We start from the raw sequence: 19,497 nt of genomic DNA, 5'->3' as shown, positions 1-19,497 counted from the left end.
AGTACTGTACTCAAGGAAATGTACTCCGTTACTGTCCGGCTCTGACTTTGAGCTACAGAAACCATTCAACTATCAAAACGTTCAGCTCTTAACGACATGGGGGCAATCTATTCAGCGTTTTTCAACTCTTTCAACTTCTAACTATTCAGCTTTTTCCACTTTTTTTTAACCAAAAAATCGCCGTGGAGCGATGTCTGAAACCCATTTAAAGGTAGGGTAAGGGGGTAAGGGAGAGGGCTAACATCCCCGCAAAATTGAGGTTTTCGATGGGCACACTCAGAAACTGAGAACGTTCCAGTTGTGACTTGCTCCCACAATACCTTGCGAGAAAATGGAGAATCAAGAAACATTCTTCGCTAGATGGCAGCAAAGGATGCATGCGAGAAGGCACCGAGCCACAAATGTAAGTAATTCCTTCGTTAATAAAGATTGAAGAATTCTGATAACCATTGCATTATCCTAATGTAATGCATTATAGACATTCGTTATAACAAGCATAACCAATACACTACTAGGCTACTACGTGTATTGTCATGTGCTAATCGCTACTGAACTACCTGGCGAACAATGGATAACTATCAACATGGACACTGGACATATGTCCGTATCCCATTTCGCCGCTTTGATGATATTATCAGTATTCGGTGTCAATGCATTATAGACATTCTTTGTAACAAGCATAACCACCGCGGGGTGTATTGTCAAGCGCTAATCGCTCCTGAACTACCTGGCAAACAAATTTTGGTATACAATCAACATGGACACATCCTTCACATTCACCGAGCGAAGATTATGAAAGTAAAATGCACATTTCTCGCAAAGATTGTTTTCATTAACACTTTTAATAGCGTAACTATACTAAAATAACATATTTTCGACCCAGAATAAAAAGTATGTGCCATTTTCACAGAAAATTATCCTAAAAACTATCCAATAGGAAAGATGCTCACAGCGTCTATTAGAGATGTAGTCAGGTTAATATAGGAGTGTATAATACAGCCGAAAGGTACCTTTCCCGTCAGCGACCGATGCTAAAGTGCCCTTGCCAACAGTCGGTATTTGACGTTCTCGGAGTGAGACTGTGTTGTCTGCGCACTCTCTCTCTCTCTCTTGTCTGAAAAACGCTCCCATTCAGAATGCATTGGTTTACATTTCGTTCTGTGTAACACGAAAAAAGTCTGACAATTGTGCTCCGGGACACAATTCAATAGATTAACGTTTGTGAGTATGAGCACGAAATCGCATGATACCGGGTTGCTTTCTCACTGTCTCCCTCTCTTGTTAGTACTGATTTGACTACTTCTGCAACCAATTCTGCTGCTACTGCTGCTACCCCTTCTAGTTTTACTACTACTACCACTAGGGCTATTACTACTATCTTTACTACAACTACCCTGACTGCTACTGCTACTATCACTACTACTGCTCCTATCACTGCTACTACTTCCACTGCCACTACTACCACTACCACTATTACTACTACTACCATTAATACTACTACTACTCCTACCAATGCTGCTACTACCATTACTACTACTACTTCAGCTACTACTACTACTTCAGCTACTACCTACTTCTTCATCTACTACTTCAAATTCAGATACTTCTACTACTACTACTACTTACTACTACTTATACTTCAGCTACTACTACTACTGCAGCTACTACTACTACTACTTTCAGATTCTTCGGTTTAATTCAAGGGAGTTATTTCCTGGGGGTGTCATAAATATTTGGCCTGTTGAGCCCTTTGAGACTGTAATGCTGATTAAGGGCTATGCAAATAACATTGAATTCATTTGAAATGTCTTCATTTTCAGCAATGCTTTGCGCTTTTCTTTCAGACTTCGGAGGAGAGTTCAAGTGACATCCATAATCAACCTAAATATCCCTTAATCGAGGCTAAGGTGAACTGTGTTGCAACAGCTCGCATACAGAATGCTTTGGCAGGTACAATATAAACAAAATATATACATGATGAATTATGCTCATAGGCTCAGTTTATGTTTTAATAAGGCAGATTAATGCATCTCCACTCATAAATATAAACCTTAATTGGTCTGCAGGATTACACGCTATGTGTCCACAATGAGAGTCTCCACCCAAGAGGGCGGTGTAAACAAAAAATGAATATCTGAGCATGAAACAAGTGGCTTTATTTGAGAAGGTGAAGCATAGTAGAATTATCTATGCATAAGACATTACAGGTAAAGGTACAGTAAAAACTGTGATGTTATTGTAAAAATGTATTTTATTGTTTATTTCTCAAAATGGAGCAGCTACATATCCTATTATTCAACATACATTAATTTAGATATTTCCCCATTTGGGTCTGGGGAGAGATTTGTCTTTCTAGAAAAGCATCCAATGCGCCCTGGCGGACATAATCTCTTGTCATTCTTAAGTACTGCAGGAAAAGGAGGTGCAGGTTCTCTCCAGATCTAGTGTAAAGGGGTAAAACAAATGTTACATTAAGGGTAGTGTGTAATTTGATGAATTTGTTACTATCTTTTGTGTAGGCATTTATAGATATAGATATAACTCTTAAAGGAGGCGTATTATACCACCAGGTGTGAATGTGATGAGTCATCACAAGCCGTTTTGAAAAGCTCCCCCTTCTGGCATCACAAGTGGGCGTGTCCACCTAGATGTGTGTTGGATAGATGAGTCTACCAGCCTACACAGTGGACTGTAGGCAAACGTTGCTCATATATCTGTCATACATCTAGGTGGACACGCCCACGTGTGATGTCAGAAGAGGCAGATTTTCAAAACGGCTTGTAACGGCAATTCACACGCACCCCTTGTGGTATAATATGTCCACTGTAATATAGATATACATTTCTTTGAGAGCACATTTATTTTAATTTAAAGGCCGGAGCAGCCGCTCTGTTCTGCTCCAATTTCTCTCCGATACCACTCAAACCACGAGTCTGAGGCATGCCCGGTTAAAGGGGACCTATTATGCTTTTTTTGACTTTTATGACCTATAAAAGTTGTTATAATGATTGATAGTCATGTTTAACCATACACAAAAAACAATGTAGATTTTCGGGAAACTCTTCCTCTCATCCTTCTCTGTCAACGCTCGGTTTCGTCCTTCTCCGCCCCCTCGCCCCCCTTCTGCCATCCCAACTCCGTTGTGAATGGTTACCTTCCTTGGAGCGCGCGCACGGGCAGATTTGACCAGGCATATGGGGGCGTGGCAGGAGTACGTCTACGTAGATGTTTCCCGGAAATGTGAACAAGTGAATCGCAATCGTTGTCCCGAGTGTTTAGCGCTCTGCACAGCCACCCCAGACTGTCAGCAGGGAATACGTCGAAATGCATGTACGTCATTATTTGACACTTTAGTATGCTTAAACATGACTATCAATCATTATAACAACGTTTATAGGTCATAAAGTCGAAAAAGCATAATAGGTCCCCTTTAACGTTGCCAAGCTTGTTCGGTGTTGCACTTCGGTGAGCCGGAGGAGCAGCCGAGTGAACAGCCACCTGAGCGAGGAGAGGGATATTCGCACCGCTCAGCTCCGCACACTAGCTGTGATTTCTTTGAACATAGTGGCTATTCGTACGGCGACCGTAAAAATACTGCATTAGTCTATTTTCACGGCAGGTAATGGTTAGGGTTAGGGTTAGGGTAAGGGTTAGGGTTAGGGTTATTACTATAATTAATTACTATAATTACGGTCGGCCCGGTTAGGGTTAGGGTTATTACTATAATTAATTACTATAATTACGGTCGGCCCGGTTAGGGTCAGGGTTAGCGCAGAGCAGACTGATAGGTCAAGTGCGGTCACGTGACAAGCTCGGTCGCCGTACGAATAGCCACTGCCTTCTTTGAATGACCTTAACATACCAGAAGCAGTCTCAGGGCACTGTCTGAGGGACTTGATGGCGTTCACGTAGCCAGGTCCCAGGAAAGCTTCGGCTGTAGTTTGACTTGGTACCTCCTGGAGACACTTAGTGGAGTCTTTAAAGAGGAGGTTATTTCCAGCATCTGATTGGTAGAGCCTGAATGAGGGATCCAAAACATCTGTACCGAACTTGCTCTGAAAAAAAAAGCACATATTTAAAACATTAAATATGGTTTGTTATTCAATATTGTTATTAAATATATTAATTTCTCTTGCAAGTCAAACATGATACTAGAGTCAGTGGCTGCAACGACACGCAAAAGGTGCCAACTCATTCCCGTCAATCAAATGCGATGCCAACCTGCTGGTCGAGGAGCGTCGCCACAACTCTATCGCGAGCATCTGGGCGCGTCACAACAGCATGGGATGGAACTGCAGCCAGGTTGCACGAGGCAAAGTCGCTTATCTCTGCCCTACCAACATCCCCAGGGCAAATTAGTTCATAGTCTGAAGAGCTTAATGCTTCAGCCCAGGCTGGACCATTTCCTTTAAAAGAGAGAGAAAATATTAAGCAGTGTGTCTTGCTATCCTACATTAACAAAAACGGACTGAAAAGTCATTCACCATCGCTGTTTTCTGCCACAATAGTGTGTTTAATAAAGGCAACATCCCCGGCATCTTCAACAAGACATCTATAGAAGTGGTGGAAAAAGCCAGCAACACACGACAGAAACACACACAATATGTGATTAGTAAATAATCTGCATGACCCTAGATGTGCAATTCATGACACATTATGTCGGACCCATTTCAATAAAACCCGCGTCCCCCACCTGAACGCTCCAGCGTAGCCGTAGTACTTCTCCTTAGCACTGGCGCTGCACTTGGAACCATCGTCCTCTTCGGCTCCACTGCCGGCACACTGTTGACAGAATGTGGATGAGGGTTCAGACCCCGGGGCACAGCCACTGGGGAAGAAACCACCTGGGAAGGTAGGAGAGAAGGGGGGGGGGGGGGGGGGTGTTAAACGGACCATAATGCACCAGGAGACCGGACAACATGAAGCGTCGGGGAATTAGGACAGAGTTGCACTCGCAACCGTAGCTTACCGAAGTCACAGCTTCCGGTGCGATTATGGACCAGACCCATCGGGATGTTCCAGCCGGCGGTCTTGCCCACGCCCGTGTGGCAGGACCTCTTACCCCTCAGGTTGTCCCAGGTCACCCCGGAGTCCCTCTTCACCACGGCAACGGCGAAGTAGTTGGCCTGAGCTGCGAACGCAAATCAAGGTTGGAAAGAAAATTATAGAAAGGGGAAAAAAAGAAAGGAAAATAAACTTTTGCATAGCTATTTATTAGTGCTGTCAGTTAAACGCGTTATTAACGGCGTTAACGCAAACCAATTTTAACGGTGTTAAAAAAAAAATAGCGCGCGATTAACGCAATACTGTTAATTATTTTAAAAAATATACATATATCTTTTTTCCTTTGGCTCAAAATAAAGATGCAGTAGCCTGACTGCAATGTTCAAGGCAGTATGTTTGTATGTTCATCGTTTAATTGCACTATAGGCAGTATGTTTGTATGTTCATCGTTTAATTGCACTATAGGCTTTTTTTTTTTTATCGTTTTTTGCACAAGGCAACCCGATGCACTTCTCCATGTTGATAAGAGCATTAAAATTAGAAAAATGAATGGGATAAAGAAAACAAGGGATATTTAGCAATGAAAAATAATTGCGATTAATCGCGATTGCTTGCGATTAATCGTGAGTTAACTATGACATTAATGCGATTAATCACGATTAAGTATTTTAATCGCTTGACAGCACTACTATTTATACAACTTCCCAAGAGAAATGTAAAATATAATTGTATGAAGTTCCAGACTGACACACTTACCATTTGCGGAAGAACTGCAAAGTGCTGTTTAAAACAATACAGAGGCAATTATTAGAATAATCATGTTTCAATAAATACATTTCACAAATAATTAGCGAAAGAACATCGCAAATATACATCATATAAGATGCATATCTGCATGGTATTTCATCTCCACACTTGCATTGATTGTATTGCTCGACCATGGCTGGGATCAGTCCACACTTCCCAGCGGTGTACACCTGTCCTCCATCTACAGACATGGCATCAGCCTCTTGACGCTGGACAAGAACAGAGATACCCCAAAACCTTTAATTCAGCTGTCAATAACAACATACTACCGAAGTCAGATGATAAGTCAATAAGAACTCATCATCTGATTTCATAAAAGGCCTGTTGATAACGACATAAAACCCCATCACATCATCCTTTAATGACATCAAATCAGATTAACTTGTCTATACAATGCATCTCCACAAAACGGATGACTTAAAAATAGACGATATAAGATAGCTCACCATAATCCTCTGAAAGCACCCATCCACAGTTTGGCTGGTTTGACATGCAACGTTGTTTGTTTCGGTACTCCAGGTGTCACACTTGGTCTTCTCAGCGTGACCCACAGCGCACCATGTGATCGCAGTCGTGCTTTCCATGTCTATGGGGTCAAGCAAAAGCAAGGGGAGAAAGAGACATCTGAAAATTAACAGGAATTGGATATATACCTTGCAATGTTCGTATTTGAGTGACATGGGTTGGAATTGGAAAAGGATTTCCACCATTGCAGTCAATGGCAGTGGTCATTAGGGGTCTTGGGTGCTTGGGTGTGTGCCCAGCCCTACCTCTCTTCAGAGATCGGATGGATGCCATGTATTTAGCGCCCAGGTAGAGGAAGGAGTTGGTGCCATTGGGCAGCCTGACGAGACTCTGTGTTGTGTCTTTGAACATCAAGTTCGCAGCACCAAACCCAGCAGAGGAGAAGAGGTTAAAGCCCTGCAGAGTGAACAAGTAAATGTTAGATCATTTTAATGCCAAAGTTAGCTAGTTGGTGATCCAATGCTAAACATTCAATTAAATCAGAAATGTTACATTGTAACACATTATCTTACTATGTTGTAGGTCTCTGTCTCCATTTAGGGTGTGTGCATGTGTGCGCGTGCGTGCGTCTGTGCCCGTGTGCCCGTGTCTGTGTGTCCGTGTGTCTGTCTCTCCGGGTGTCTGTCTCTCTGGGTGTCTGTCTTTCCTGGTGTCTGTGTCTCCGGGTGTTTGTGTCTCCGGGTGTCTGTGTGCGTGTCCGCGTGTTTGTGCGCATGTGTGATTGTGCATTGTTGTGTACGTGTTTGAATGGTTGTGTGTGCATGCGTATTACCGTGACGGTGGAGAGGGCGGTGAAGATACGCTCGGCTAGTTCGGGGTCATCGCGGCTAACCACAGCGTGGCCGGGAACCCTGGCCAGGTTACAGGTCTGGTAGCTGTCGATGGGAGCTCTCGTACCATCCAGGCACAGCAGCTCATAGTTGGCTTTCTCTGACGCTGTGAAAGGGAAAAAAATTGGTTAGTATAGTGACTGCTATGGCAAGAATTTTTGCCGACTATTAATAAAGTTTTATCTAATCTAAAGAAATGACGTTTTTTCCTTATTTAATTCAATCCAAAGCTGGTTAAAAATGTGCAGACTGTTCCGCCTTTGAGTTGGGTCAACTCTGGAAGGGTCAGAGGTTAAAGGGCAACAGAGTTTGAGGGACGATGGCGGGTGTGCACTGTGTGATATTGACACTGGTGATTTCAAAAACCTCACTGAGAAAGTAGATGAATAAACTAATTACCGTAATTAATGAAACTAAAGAGAACTGATTTTGCACTCACAGACCTGGAACTGTGCTGTGTTTGATAAAGGCAACGTCTCCGGCATCGTCTTTCAGACACCTTCATGAAACAAAAGTCATTCAAAGTCAGTCAATAAAAAACATGCATCTGCATTATGACTAACAAAAAGGTTGCGGTTTAAAAAAAACCTGAATAAGGTGCAATTTTGCAATTTTTTTTTTACAAAAAAATGGTGGCAGAATGATATATTTAATATCAGTTATTTGCTTTTATTTCTTTAATTATGACAAGAAAAAATAGGACTCACTTGAATGCTCCTGCGTATCCAAAGTAGGGCTCAGAGGCCGACTTGCTGCAGGAATCACTCAGGCACAACTCGCACAGTTTACCACCAACCAAATCCCCTGCTCCGGGAACGCAGCTCTTCGAGAAGAAGTTGCTCACCGCTACAAACCGCAAGACCGGCCATGGATGTCAGACACAATTCAGCCTTACCGTCACGAGACAAAACATTAACACGGGCAAAATACAGTAGAAAAATAAACTGCCATGCTCGGATCACATGTCCTAGACTAGAGCCTCACCCTCTTCCACGGGCAAGTCCTCCTGCCCGCTCCAAACGAGTTGACCCGTCGTCAGAAGAGTTCCGATGGGAATGTTCCAGCCCGCGGTCTTCCCAATACCGGTGTGGCACGATTTCCTCCCTCTCAGCTCTTGGAAGGAGAATCCAGTGTATTTCTTCACGACAGCCACAGCGTAATAGCAGGAGGACTCTGTTTCCATTTAGAGGGTGGCATAATAAACATCAACTTATTATAGTAGCATGAGGCTAGTTTGAGTTTGTCTATGATGTAAATTATTACATTATATAACAGTGATGAATGGTTTCTCCTCCACATAATGGACAACACCATACAAGGTGTAATGATTTTGTAGAGAAGTTAAAGACTACAAACATGGCCACTTTGCCATTTCCGCTAAAGCCAAGACAGACCAAAGGTTTACCTGCGTCAATTCGAACATGAAGGCGTGGCATATTTACCATTATGCCCGCTCCCAATCTAAGCTGTTTGTTTACCTGTGTGATGCTTCATCAACCACCTCCAGAATGCAAGCTTGTTTACCTTGTGTCTCTGTTAGAATAAACCGCGTGTTGAACATTTACCACTCTCCGAGTCATACCTAGCCCGAGACGACCATACCACAAAGGACCCAATTAGTTTTTCATCACTTAAGAACTGAAGAAACTTGCCTGAGCCATATTTCTCAGAAATAATGGGCTGCAGATTATAGGGGTGCTGTCCTGCTGTGTAGATCTCCCCTCCGTCCAATGTGATGGCATCTGCGTCACCGTCCTGAGAGAGACCCAAACCACTTATTGCCCAACCGAGTGAGGCGTCATGCTGTCTTTCTATCAATTCAGTACTCACGGGTTCCTCACCTTGATTGCCTCAATGCAGTCATTGGCGTCTGTTCTCAATACGCATGCGAATACCGGGGCACTCATCACCAGGGCATCACATTTCTGCTTCTCGGGGAGTGAGGTCACGCACCACCTCACCACTTCTATGGGCACGCCGAAGGCAGTGGCTGTTGATGAAGTCAAAATTGTCAAAATAAAATAAAAAATGAATAAACTGTCGTGAAAAAGTGCTGCTGTTAATAAGAAGATAATGAAAATAAAAGAAAATAATGCAAAAGATGTTCAACCTAAATAACGAGTAGGTCTATGTTGTTTTGCATTATATATTTATATATTTTTTGGGTATACTGTGCATTAGGGATGTGTCGGTCGCGACTGATTCGTTACAACGAACGAATCCCGAACGTGAATGACAAGAACTGGTTCCCCAAAACAAGAAGAACTGGTTCTTTGATTCTTTTTTTTTAACATCAACCAAACATATGGTCACGTAAATAAAATATACAAACGAACAGAGCTCCGTCTCCCCGCGACTTATATTGATTGAGTCTACAACTTCCTCAAAGATTCAGCCAATGAGAGGTAGCCAATGGTGTTGGAATGGCACCTGGGTAAACCAATGACAAGGCGGTACCGTCGAATATGATCGCTTTCTCTCTCTGACGTATCTTGGGTCATACCATTCGACTCATATATCCCCCTACATTTTTTCGAAAATAGACTTGACCTCCATCTGTTTATTGGATAAACGCATTTCCCAATCCCAGGAGTCTTCGCTCCATTCTACGTCAATTTAAGAACAAACAAAGAAATTAAACTGCAGTTCGTATTTTTTATTTATGACCATGCAAGTTCTGTAATGCCTGAACAATGAAGAATTAAATGTAAAGTAAAATAAAATTATAAATGTAAAACCATGAATGAAATATAGAGAGTAAGCAAGTGGTATAAATATTGGTGGGACGTTCGACATACTACATAGCAGGCATCTCCAAACGGCGGACTGCGGTCTTAACGGTCCTATCCGGACCCACGACCAATTAAAAATAAAAAAAAAATTATAAAAAAAACTTTTTTTATTTTTAATTTTTTTTAAGATGTAATCTGACGTAACGAACGAATCAAAACGAACGAATCAAATAAACTAATCGTTATAGTGAACTGAACTGAAAGAACTAGTTCCCGGAAAAGAATCATTTTGCCCATCCCTACTGTGCATCATTTTTGGGATATATATATCTATATATATAGATATATATATAGATATATATATAGCAAGAGTTTTTGTGATCCTCTTACCCAGACAGCAAAACAGCACCGACAGGAGGAGATGCTTCATGGCGGACTGAGGGTCTCCAATTCACTTGCAGACTGCTGTGAAGAAATGAAGCGTTGGTGATTTTATAGCAGCCTTCTGAGTGGGCCGAGCCATCCGGTAGAGGTATCGGTTGTTTTGGGTGTCATTGTTTGACCAAGGCTCTCTGCAGGGGAGGGGGCGTTCACAGAGTGAGAAAGATTGACCTGATTTCTACATAATAGAAATTGAAATCCCATCCAGGTAAACGACCCAAAAACTTTTTTTTTTAATCATATTCATCTAGGCTACAATTTCATGCATAAACATGTAGCCTTTCATATCGGATTTTCGAACTTTGCTTGAACTTAGTTTCCTTGAGCTGTCTCGCATCCTAGCAGATAGCAAAGACAATGCCCCCTAGGTGTCTGCCCCCCCCCTAAAGGTGGCTTTTCCCCGGCTCCTGCATAAACATGGAAGCAAGGGTGGTGATGTTGAAAGACTTTTTCTTGTAGAGAACAGGTGTGCAGCCTCACCAAACAGTCTAACTCGGGCAAGTTGAGGCTGCTTAAACCAGCCATCAGCAGCACATACATACACGACACTCCCCAATAGTGTATTGCAAATGACCTTGGTCTCTCCTGCCCTAGCTGACCTCAGCCGTTGCCCATCCTTAACTCTCCATGAACACTCCCCTCACCTTTGTTGTTCATGCCCATGTGAAATAATCATGTGCAGCCATTGTCTCATCGAAATGCTTGGTAAAACACTGCATGCATCTTCCATGAACAGGCTCTCAGGTAAATCCAATACTTTGCTGTAATACAATTTAAATACTTTTTCATCAACTCACATGTATCTCAGTTTTATCAATAATACCATTGTTTTTTAGCATGGGTGTCATTTTTGAAAATGAACACACGTTTTGCAGAAAGCTAATTGTGGCAACCCGGTCCCAAACACCTCGGGCCAAGCGGCCCGAGGTTAAGGTAGTGGATGGCGTGTACCGCCGATATCCACCAATTGCGTCACCATAATCGGCGCAATGGAGAACACCTGTGGCGGAGGACGAGGAAGACGAGGTACCCAGTAAAAGACTGCGGTCAAGTGAGCCGCTATTCGTTCATCCGCGGTTAAGCCAGCCGTCACACAAAATCTTCGTGCGCATTTACTCTAAACATCCTTTGGTTGGTATCTCGCAACATTTTCAAAATAAAACCCTTCACCTACGTGCGTAGATATATAGAACACTAGCTGTCTCACTGCGGTCAAGCCAGCCGACTCATCAAGATCGGCGGTCAAGCCAGCCGACTCAGTTTTTTGCCGTACCTGTATATACTAGCCATTACGGTAATAGCGTCTCAGAACTAGTTTCAAATAAAAGCATTCGTCGGGTACATACAAAAAGACAGTCAATAAAAGCAAATACTATCAAAGGAAGTGTACGGCCGTTGTGGTATTTACTTTCAAAATAAAAGCCCACCAAACATTCCAATATGAGGCATATTACATATGATTTTGGATACGATTTAAAAGAAAATGCCCTGTTATTTCAGGCTCATTTCACGTCAGGGTTATAGTTCACGACCCCATGGGGTCACGCAAAAGGTTTCAGAACATTCTGATGTGGAGTTTCAAAGTAAAAGCCAACCAAAATCTCCAATATGAGACATATTACATATGATTTTGGATTCAATCTAAAAGGAAATGCCCTGTTATTTCAGGCTCATTTCACTTCAGGGTTATAGTTCACGACCCCATGGGGTCACGCAAAAGGTTTCAGAGCATTCTGATGTGGAGTTTCAAATTAAAAGCCCACTAGATTTTGAAATATGAGACATATTAGACATGATTTTGGATTAAATTTAAAAGGAAACGCCCTGTTATTCGTGAACTATAACCCTGAAGTGAAATGAGACGGTGCAGTGGGCACGAGGCGTTACGCCCCGTGCCCACTGCCTCCTTCAGTCAACGGAGGTGGGAAGGCGTTGCTGACAGATGGGGGAGTAGTCTTTGCAGATGCATCCGTCAGCCAATCAAATCGGTTCGCCGGGTTCTTCCCGCTTCTTCCTGCTTGTTGCGAGGCAAGATGACCCGCTTTCCCGCTTTCCAGTATCGTCAGAGCCCGAGTTGCGTCACAGTGCTTACATTTGCATATGCGATCTGATTGGATGACGGAACCGTCGCTGCCGAAAAAGTTGAACATTTTTCAACTTTGTGACGGTGGCGAACGCTCCAACTGAACGGACGGATCCACAATGCATTGCGTGTCCGTCCCCATTCAAAGTCAATGGGCAACGGTCAACTGACGGAGGTAGTGGGCACGGGGCGTAAAGGCGCACAAAGATTTTGTGTGACGGCTGGCTTAACCGCGGATGAACGAATAGCGGCTCACTTGACCGCAGTCTTTAAAAGGCGGTGACAGGTTCTCTTAGGCGGGAGAACGGGGAGTACGAGTGAACCAGGGAACCTCCAGGACCTGAGACGGACGGGTCGACAAGTGGACCTAGCGGACCTATCCCCAGCTGTCCAGAGGGAAAGCTGGGGATTAACAATTAACATTGTTAATCAGGGCCCGGAATTCACTGGGGGTGTTTAAGAGACCAAAAGGGAGAACTAAATATTCGTAATGGCCAGTTGGTGTGTTAAATCCAGTCTTCCATTTGCCACATGTCTGATGCGCAACAGATGGTATGCGTTACGTAAATCAATCTTAGAAAAAACACAAGCGCCTTGGAGCAAATCAAACACAGTGGACATCAAAGGCGGTGGGTAACGTAATAATATTAAGCCCCATATTATCAATGCACGGCCTGAGACTCTTATCCTTCTTCTGACGTTATTGAGGGCCTTGGTAACCAGGGGGAAATACAGCTCCCTCAACGCAATCCCTAGCTCATGTGCTAACGAAGTACGAATGAAACTTTGATCTGACCCCGAGTCAATAAGTGCTTGGATCGAGGAGAGCCTCTCCCGAAAAAACTAAAAGCATCGAAAACATGGCTCTCTCGGAGGGGGAAAGTTGTCCTGCCACGCCCACTCGTATCCCAGCTACTGGTGGGCAGTCTATTTTACAGGTCTTGACAGGCAGGGAATGGAATAGTGCCCTGCCTTGCCACAGGAGTAGCAGGCATTCGCTTCCTGTCGCCGTTCTCACAGGGTCAGTAAGCTGAGGTGCAGTGGGAGTAGGGGCGGCGCTGGGCTGCATTCGGTTATCTCTCCTCAGCTCTCTTCTCCTTCGCGAGTCTCCACTGGTCCAGTGAGATCGACGTGGCCTTCCAGGGTGTCTTGTAGCTCCAGAGAGACGATCTGATCCACAACAGCATCATTCAGCCCAGTGTAAAAGACATCACACAAAGCACTAGGAGTCCAGTCGACCGCAGCCGCAAGTGTGCGGAACTCAATGGCAAAGTCGGAAACCGAAGGCGCCCCCTGCTTAAGATACAGTTATTACCTCACCGCTTATTTCCCCTCAATGATCTATCAAAAAAAAGTTTTACTATAGTAGTAAAACAGTTTAAAGGAGGTGCAGTAAGTAGCCCATTCTAACTGCTCCTGACCAGCTGGCTGTCGCCTGGCATGGTTGACTCTGCCGTCGGTGTGTCAATGTGTGTATTAACCAATGTAAGTCGCTTTGGATAAAATCGTCTGCTAAATGCCCTGATTGTAATCGAAAAGCGCTATACAAAATAAATGAAGTATAGAGAAGCTATGAGCTATGAATTCCTGTTGATGATTTCTCAAGAGAGCGCCTTGCTTCTCGAAGGCCTGTTTTAAGTTTGCTATGTCTGCGTGTTCCATGTTTTGGCGGATTTATCTGTCAAGGCTCCCGTCCAAAGTGCAGAAAATGGACGGCAAAGCAGACAAGAAATACTTGAACAAAAATAACGTTTTATTTTAAACAGAGTTTGTAGGCTACAGGTTCCAACGAGCATGGGCAAAGCAGCAGTGGGGGGAAAACTAAGGAGCTTGGCAAGGCATTGGTGCACTAAAGTCCAGCTAGAACAGAAAACTAGCGTTCGCAAGGACCGGAAAAATGTCCAATAGGAAGTCCAAAAAACGGGAGGGAAAAATTAAACTTACGGGCAAGGGCCAGGGCGTGGGCAGGGGCAATGGCAAGGGCAAGGTCTAGGTGACGAAGGTGATTAATCTGTATTTTGCCTGCGTAATTTGTGAACTGATCTTTGTATAGATCAATTCACTTCATAGTTCACTTTCTAGAATCCTGATGGATATCATATCATATTGTATCATAACTGGGAATCCTGAATCCCCAGGTTGTACATAAGACACATAAGATGTTACTAATCTTATTCATATATATAAATATAAATTCAGAATAGATATTTTTATTATAGCAGCCCTCTGAGTGGGCTTGGCTGAGCCGTCCGATAGAGGGATCGTTTGTTTTGCGTGGCATTGTTTGACCAAGGCTCATTTTCTTTCCAGGGGAAGGGGCGCTCACAGGGTGAGAAAGATTGACCTGATTTCTACATAATGGAACTGAAATCCCATCCAGGTAAACAACCCAAAAACTAGCTTTGTAATCTTTCATGACTTAGATATCAGCCTATCATATCGGATTTGTTAATCCTTAATCTTTATAACACATTATCAAAAAGGACATCCTGGAAACAGATAGCAAAGATGATGCAACCTAGGTGTCTGCCACCCCCCCCCTAAAGGTGGCTTTTCCTCGGCTCCTGCGCAAAACGGAAGCAAGGGTGGTGATGTTGAAAGAAGTTTTCTTGTAAGAGAACAGGCATGCACCCTCATCAAACCCCAGAGTCCAAACAGTCTAACTTGGGCCAGGTGTGGCTGCCTAAACCAGCCATCATCCACACATACGTGTCAACTTCCCCCCATAGCTCACTGCAAATGACCTTGGTCTCTCCTGCCCTAGCTGATCTCAGCCATTGCCCATCCTTAACTCTCCATGATGAACACTCCCCTCGTCTTTGCTGTTCATGCCCATGTGAAATAATCATGTGCAGCCATTTTCTCATTTAAATGCTTGGTAAATCTCAGCATGCATCTTCCATGATCATGCTCTCAGGCAAATCCAATACTTTGCTGTAATACAATGTCAATACTTTTTCATCAACTCATATATACCAGCCAATTGCGAATGAAAACTCAGTTTTATCAATAACACCATTGTATTTTACTTATCATTTTTTTTAATGCGTGTGTGTTTGTGTTGTTTTTGTTATGTTTTTTTACTTTGTGATGAACAATTTATTTTAGGTCACCTCTTGGCCGCTCAGTATTTGATTTAATTGAGGGCACGATCGTGGGAAGATATAGGGAGCGATTCACGGAGAGTGGAGATTCGTGAAGATTCGTGCAGAGTTTAGGATGGGCCAAATAACCTCGGTCTCTCCAAGAGCTCTCGTGGATTTGCAGTACAGTTTGGGGGGGAAGTGGACATGATTGCAAAGCTGCAAGATAGATAAAGGAATCGACATATCTGTCAGCACTAAAAGCCAGCTAGAACAGAAAACTAGCGTTCAATAGGAAGTCCAAAAGTCAGGAGGGAAAAATGCAACTTATGGGCAAGGGCCAGGGCGAGGGCAAGGGCCAGGGCGAGGGCGAGGGCCAGGGCGAGGGCGAGGGCCAGGCGAGGGCAAGGGCCAGGGCGAGGGCAAGGGCCAGGGCGAGGGCGAGGGCAGGGGCAATGGCAAGGGCAAGGTCTAGGTGACGAAGGTGATTAATCTGTATATTGCCTGTATAATTTGTGAATTGATCTTTGTATAGACGGTTTACTTCACAGTTCACTTTCTAGAATCCTGATGGATATCATATCATGTATTTTCACTGGGAATCCTGAATCCCAAGGTTGTACAAAATACACATAACATCCTGTTAGTAATCTTGTTGATAAGGCTTCAAGCATAATAATAATTCCAAAAAGATATTTGTAAAAGTCTGAGAGTAACTCACAGAGTGGTGTATGCTGAGTCAACTTTTCCCAACATGAGACGTGGAATGTAAATGTAATCTGTTTATCAAATGTATTTTGTTACATTCTTGATATTTGCCATATCCATTCAACATGTTATCGATCAATGCACTTACTTTCATTGATGATCTATATATCAATGATTGAATCATGTATATGTGACCGGTCTGGCCTCAGTACCGGTTATCTGCGTTGTGCCTAACGTGAGGCAGACGTTGGGATACTGGCTTTGGCACTGGATATTTATTGTTTCTGTCTAACGTTTTAGACGGAAAGAAAACAGTTGGTCATGAAGCCACATAGATTAAGACATAAAGAAACGTTAAATGGCGTAAATCAATTGAAGGGATTTGAACAGAGTTCAAAAGTCTAAATGGAGTAAACAATGTAAATAGAACACAAAAAAAGTAAATGGTGGGAAACAAATAAATTGACAACTGAATGAAAAGCGCAAAGCATTGGTTAACATGCAGAAATGTAAAAGGAATTGAATTGAAGAATCTGAAAGACGAAATTCTATGTGATCGACTTATGCTAATTTTGCCAGCCTAATGTTATTAAAAGTTGTCCAATTAGGCAGGAAAATCGCCCAATCTGGCAACGCTGCCTGAACGTCGTAAACCGTAGTCCAATTGAGCGAGGAAAAACTGCCCAATCTGGTAACGCTGCCTGCACATCCTCGCGCTCTAACCTCAGCGTAAATCTATGATACCAACTGAAAACAAGCCGACATGGAACTTAAACTGTGATTTTGAAAAAAGTACAAAGTGATAGAATTTCTGTTTTTCAGATGATTGAAGATACAAGTGTGTTGATTTGTTAAACCTTTGAACGAAGGTTAACGATAAAATGTTGGCCAACTTATGAAGTCTGAAGAAGTAGGCTAAGTGTCAGAGAATGGGCGGTCGGCTCCTATTTTCTTCCATTGTAAAAAATAGTATTTTAAAAGTAGAATATCTTAAAAGATTTTAAAAAATCTGAAAAGAAGCGTGCGATTCCAAGCTAATATGAACATTTAAAAATTTGAATGGAGACTCTAGGTGAAAGATTGAGGAAGGAGATAGGTTCCAAAGTTTGTAGAGAATAATAAAGAAGAAAGAAAGAAAGAAAGAAAAAAAAAAAAAGAGAGAATAAAACTTAAGAAGAACTAGAAAATGCATCTCCAAAATCTCCAAAGTGAGGTTGAAAATATTTTTTAATGAAGCCACATAGATTAAGACATGAAGCAACGTTAATGGCTTAAATCAAGGGAATTTGAACAAAAGTTCAAAAGTCTAAATGGAGTTAACAATGTAAACATTCACACCATTTAAGAAAATGTAAATGGTTGGGAACACTTAAATTGACAGCTGAATCAAAAAATGCAGAAATGTAAAATTAATTGAACTTAAGAATCCGAAAGGTCAAATGTATTGCCCTGCATTGCTGGTGTGTGAGTGTGAGTGTGAGTGTGAGTGTGTGTCTTTAAGAGAATAGCGAGCCATGTGTGATTAAAAGTAGCCCAATAGAGCGGGAAAAACCGCCCAATCTTGCAACATTGCCCGAACATCCTCCAAAAGTAGCCCAATCTGGCGGGAATAACTGCCCATTCTTGCAACACTGCTGAACGTCCTCACGCTCCAGCATCAACGTAAATCAATGAGACCAACTGAAAACCAAGCCGATATGAAACTAAAACTGTGATTCTGAATAAAGTTTAAAGGATATCGAAATTCCGTTCTGTGCAACCAAAATACCTGTGGATTGTTTTAGACAGAAAGAAAACAGTTGGTCATCCGCCATCAACAAACGCCTAACAGAAAGGAAATATACTTTATACAATATACTGTATAATTACAGTTAAATACAGTTGAAAAGTTAGCATGTTAACTTGTTCAGTAAAACGTAAAAATATGAAGCAGTCCAACTGCTTAAAAGCCACACTAACAAAATTAACCTGTTTAAACAATTAAACATAGCCTACATTAAACATTCTAAAACATACATTAATCTTGCACTACACAAAGTACGTACCGCTCTCGGTCAAATCCAAAGTAATCTGACGAGAGCAGAGAAAACCAACCGAAACGTACGTTCTACAAAAATTTGGCGTAGGTACAAACATCTTACCATACCTGCTACATATAGGCCTACTTGTTGTCCTTTATATGAATGGTATTGTATAAATAAACACTTTTTTTATTACATAAATTCCCATTATAAATCGTATAGATAAGGCATACGGTTTTATACAATCGGTATAAAATTGGTATTTTCTCTTCAATATGCTTTTTCTGTATTGTGTGATAAGGAGATGAGAGGGAAGTAGGCCTATACTTGAAATGTACTTGCAATTGAGATCGAAGTGTTTTGTTTCTAAAATGCTAAATGCTTTTAATTTAAGCACTAACCCTACTATTTAAAATATCCACCGTCCACCGCGGAGATATAGGCATTACCAAAGCCTATATCCGGAACACACGCACACGGGTACGCGCGCGCGCACACACACACACACACACACACACACACACACACACACACACACACACACACACACACACACACACACACACACACACACACACACACGCACACACGCACACACACATAATAGGAAAATGTTCGCTAACCAGCACATAGGCCTATAGATTTTTGCCATATCTCGGCCATTTCTTACACAATAAAAAACCTTGTGTCATTTGAATGGTTCTGAAGAAAAATATCTTTTAGTTTTTCTCGAAAAAAAGCTTCAAGCCTTCAGGGGTACAATTTAGAAAACGGAGAAAGAGGAGGAGGAAATTAATCAGCCAATTAGGCTATTTGATGTTCCGAACTTGGACCACTTTGCGAACTCTGTGATCAATCATTCAATCAGTCAGCAATCACTGGCAGTTCTTACGTCTTTGACTTGCACAACAAATGGTAACCTAACTTTGTCCCACTAATTTCAGTGAGCATGGCTGAATGTACACATGGGCATATGCAACTTTGTGAGTAACATGGGTGCAAATGCATTTCTTGATTTCTTTTTTTCTTAATTTGTTCCCTCAGGGCATAAAATGAGGAAGGGCGCCAATCGATTTTTAATTTTAATTGTATCAATCTCTTTCCTTTGAAGGCGACCAGCGTCCACCAGAGGGTGGTGCGCCCTAAGCCAGAATGTTAGAGAAAAACAGCGACAGCCTCTATGGCCTATGCTAGAACCATTAAAGGTCCCATGGCATGCTACTTTATGGATGCTTTAATATAGATATTAGTGGGCCCCTAACA

The 19,497-nt window shown here is 42.5% G+C and overlaps 1 protein-coding gene across 4 annotated transcripts; it reads right to left on the bottom strand.

Annotated features, from left to right (window-relative positions):
• Positions 1-2,233: 2,233 nt before the first annotated feature.
• Positions 2,234-11,533, bottom strand: tfa (transferrin-a). 4 transcript variants are annotated; one of them, XM_056597624.1, is made up of 18 exons: positions 11,514-11,533; positions 10,289-10,363; positions 9,008-9,156; positions 8,819-8,921; positions 8,151-8,339; positions 7,874-8,012; positions 7,610-7,665; positions 7,109-7,272; positions 6,582-6,732; positions 6,258-6,397; positions 5,924-6,020; positions 5,761-5,784; positions 4,970-5,131; positions 4,694-4,844; positions 4,485-4,552; positions 4,222-4,406; positions 3,863-4,055; positions 2,234-2,441 (listed from the first exon to the last, which is right to left on the bottom strand). In XM_056597624.1, the coding sequence occupies exons 2-18, from the start codon at positions 10,326-10,328 to the stop codon at positions 2,401-2,403; spliced, it is 2,052 nt and encodes a 683-aa protein (XP_056453599.1). In that variant the 5' UTR covers positions 10,329-10,363; positions 11,514-11,533; the 3' UTR covers positions 2,234-2,400. The 4 variants fall into 4 exon arrangements, with proteins under 4 accessions (XP_056453599.1, XP_056453600.1, XP_056453597.1 ...); XM_056597625.1 differs by lacking the exon at positions 11,514-11,533 and adding an exon at positions 11,137-11,354 and having other exon boundaries at positions 10,289-10,360; XM_056597622.1 differs by lacking the exon at positions 11,514-11,533 and adding an exon at positions 11,137-11,353.
• Positions 11,534-19,497: the final 7,964 nt, after the last annotated feature.

Source organism: Gadus chalcogrammus, chromosome 8 (genome assembly GCF_026213295.1).
Source record: "Gadus chalcogrammus isolate NIFS_2021 chromosome 8, NIFS_Gcha_1.0, whole genome shotgun sequence".
NCBI classification, from domain to species: Eukaryota; Metazoa; Chordata; class Actinopteri; order Gadiformes; family Gadidae; genus Gadus; species Gadus chalcogrammus.
This window is presented reverse-complemented; position numbering and strand designations above follow the sequence as displayed.

Bases quoted from the DNA above. Each gene is read 5' to 3' on its own strand.
- tfa (XM_056597624.1), bottom strand. From the start codon at position 10,328: ATGAAGCATCTCCTCCTGTCGGTGCTGTTTTGCTGTCTGG. The intron at 8,922-9,007 runs GTGAGGAACCCG...GGTCTCTCTCAG, and splicing joins ACTGCATTGAGGCAATCAAG to GACGGTGACGCAGATGCCAT. The intron at 4,845-4,969 runs GTAAGCTACGGT...CTACCTTCCCAG, and splicing joins CACCGGAAGCTGTGACTTCG to GTGGTTTCTTCCCCAGTGGC.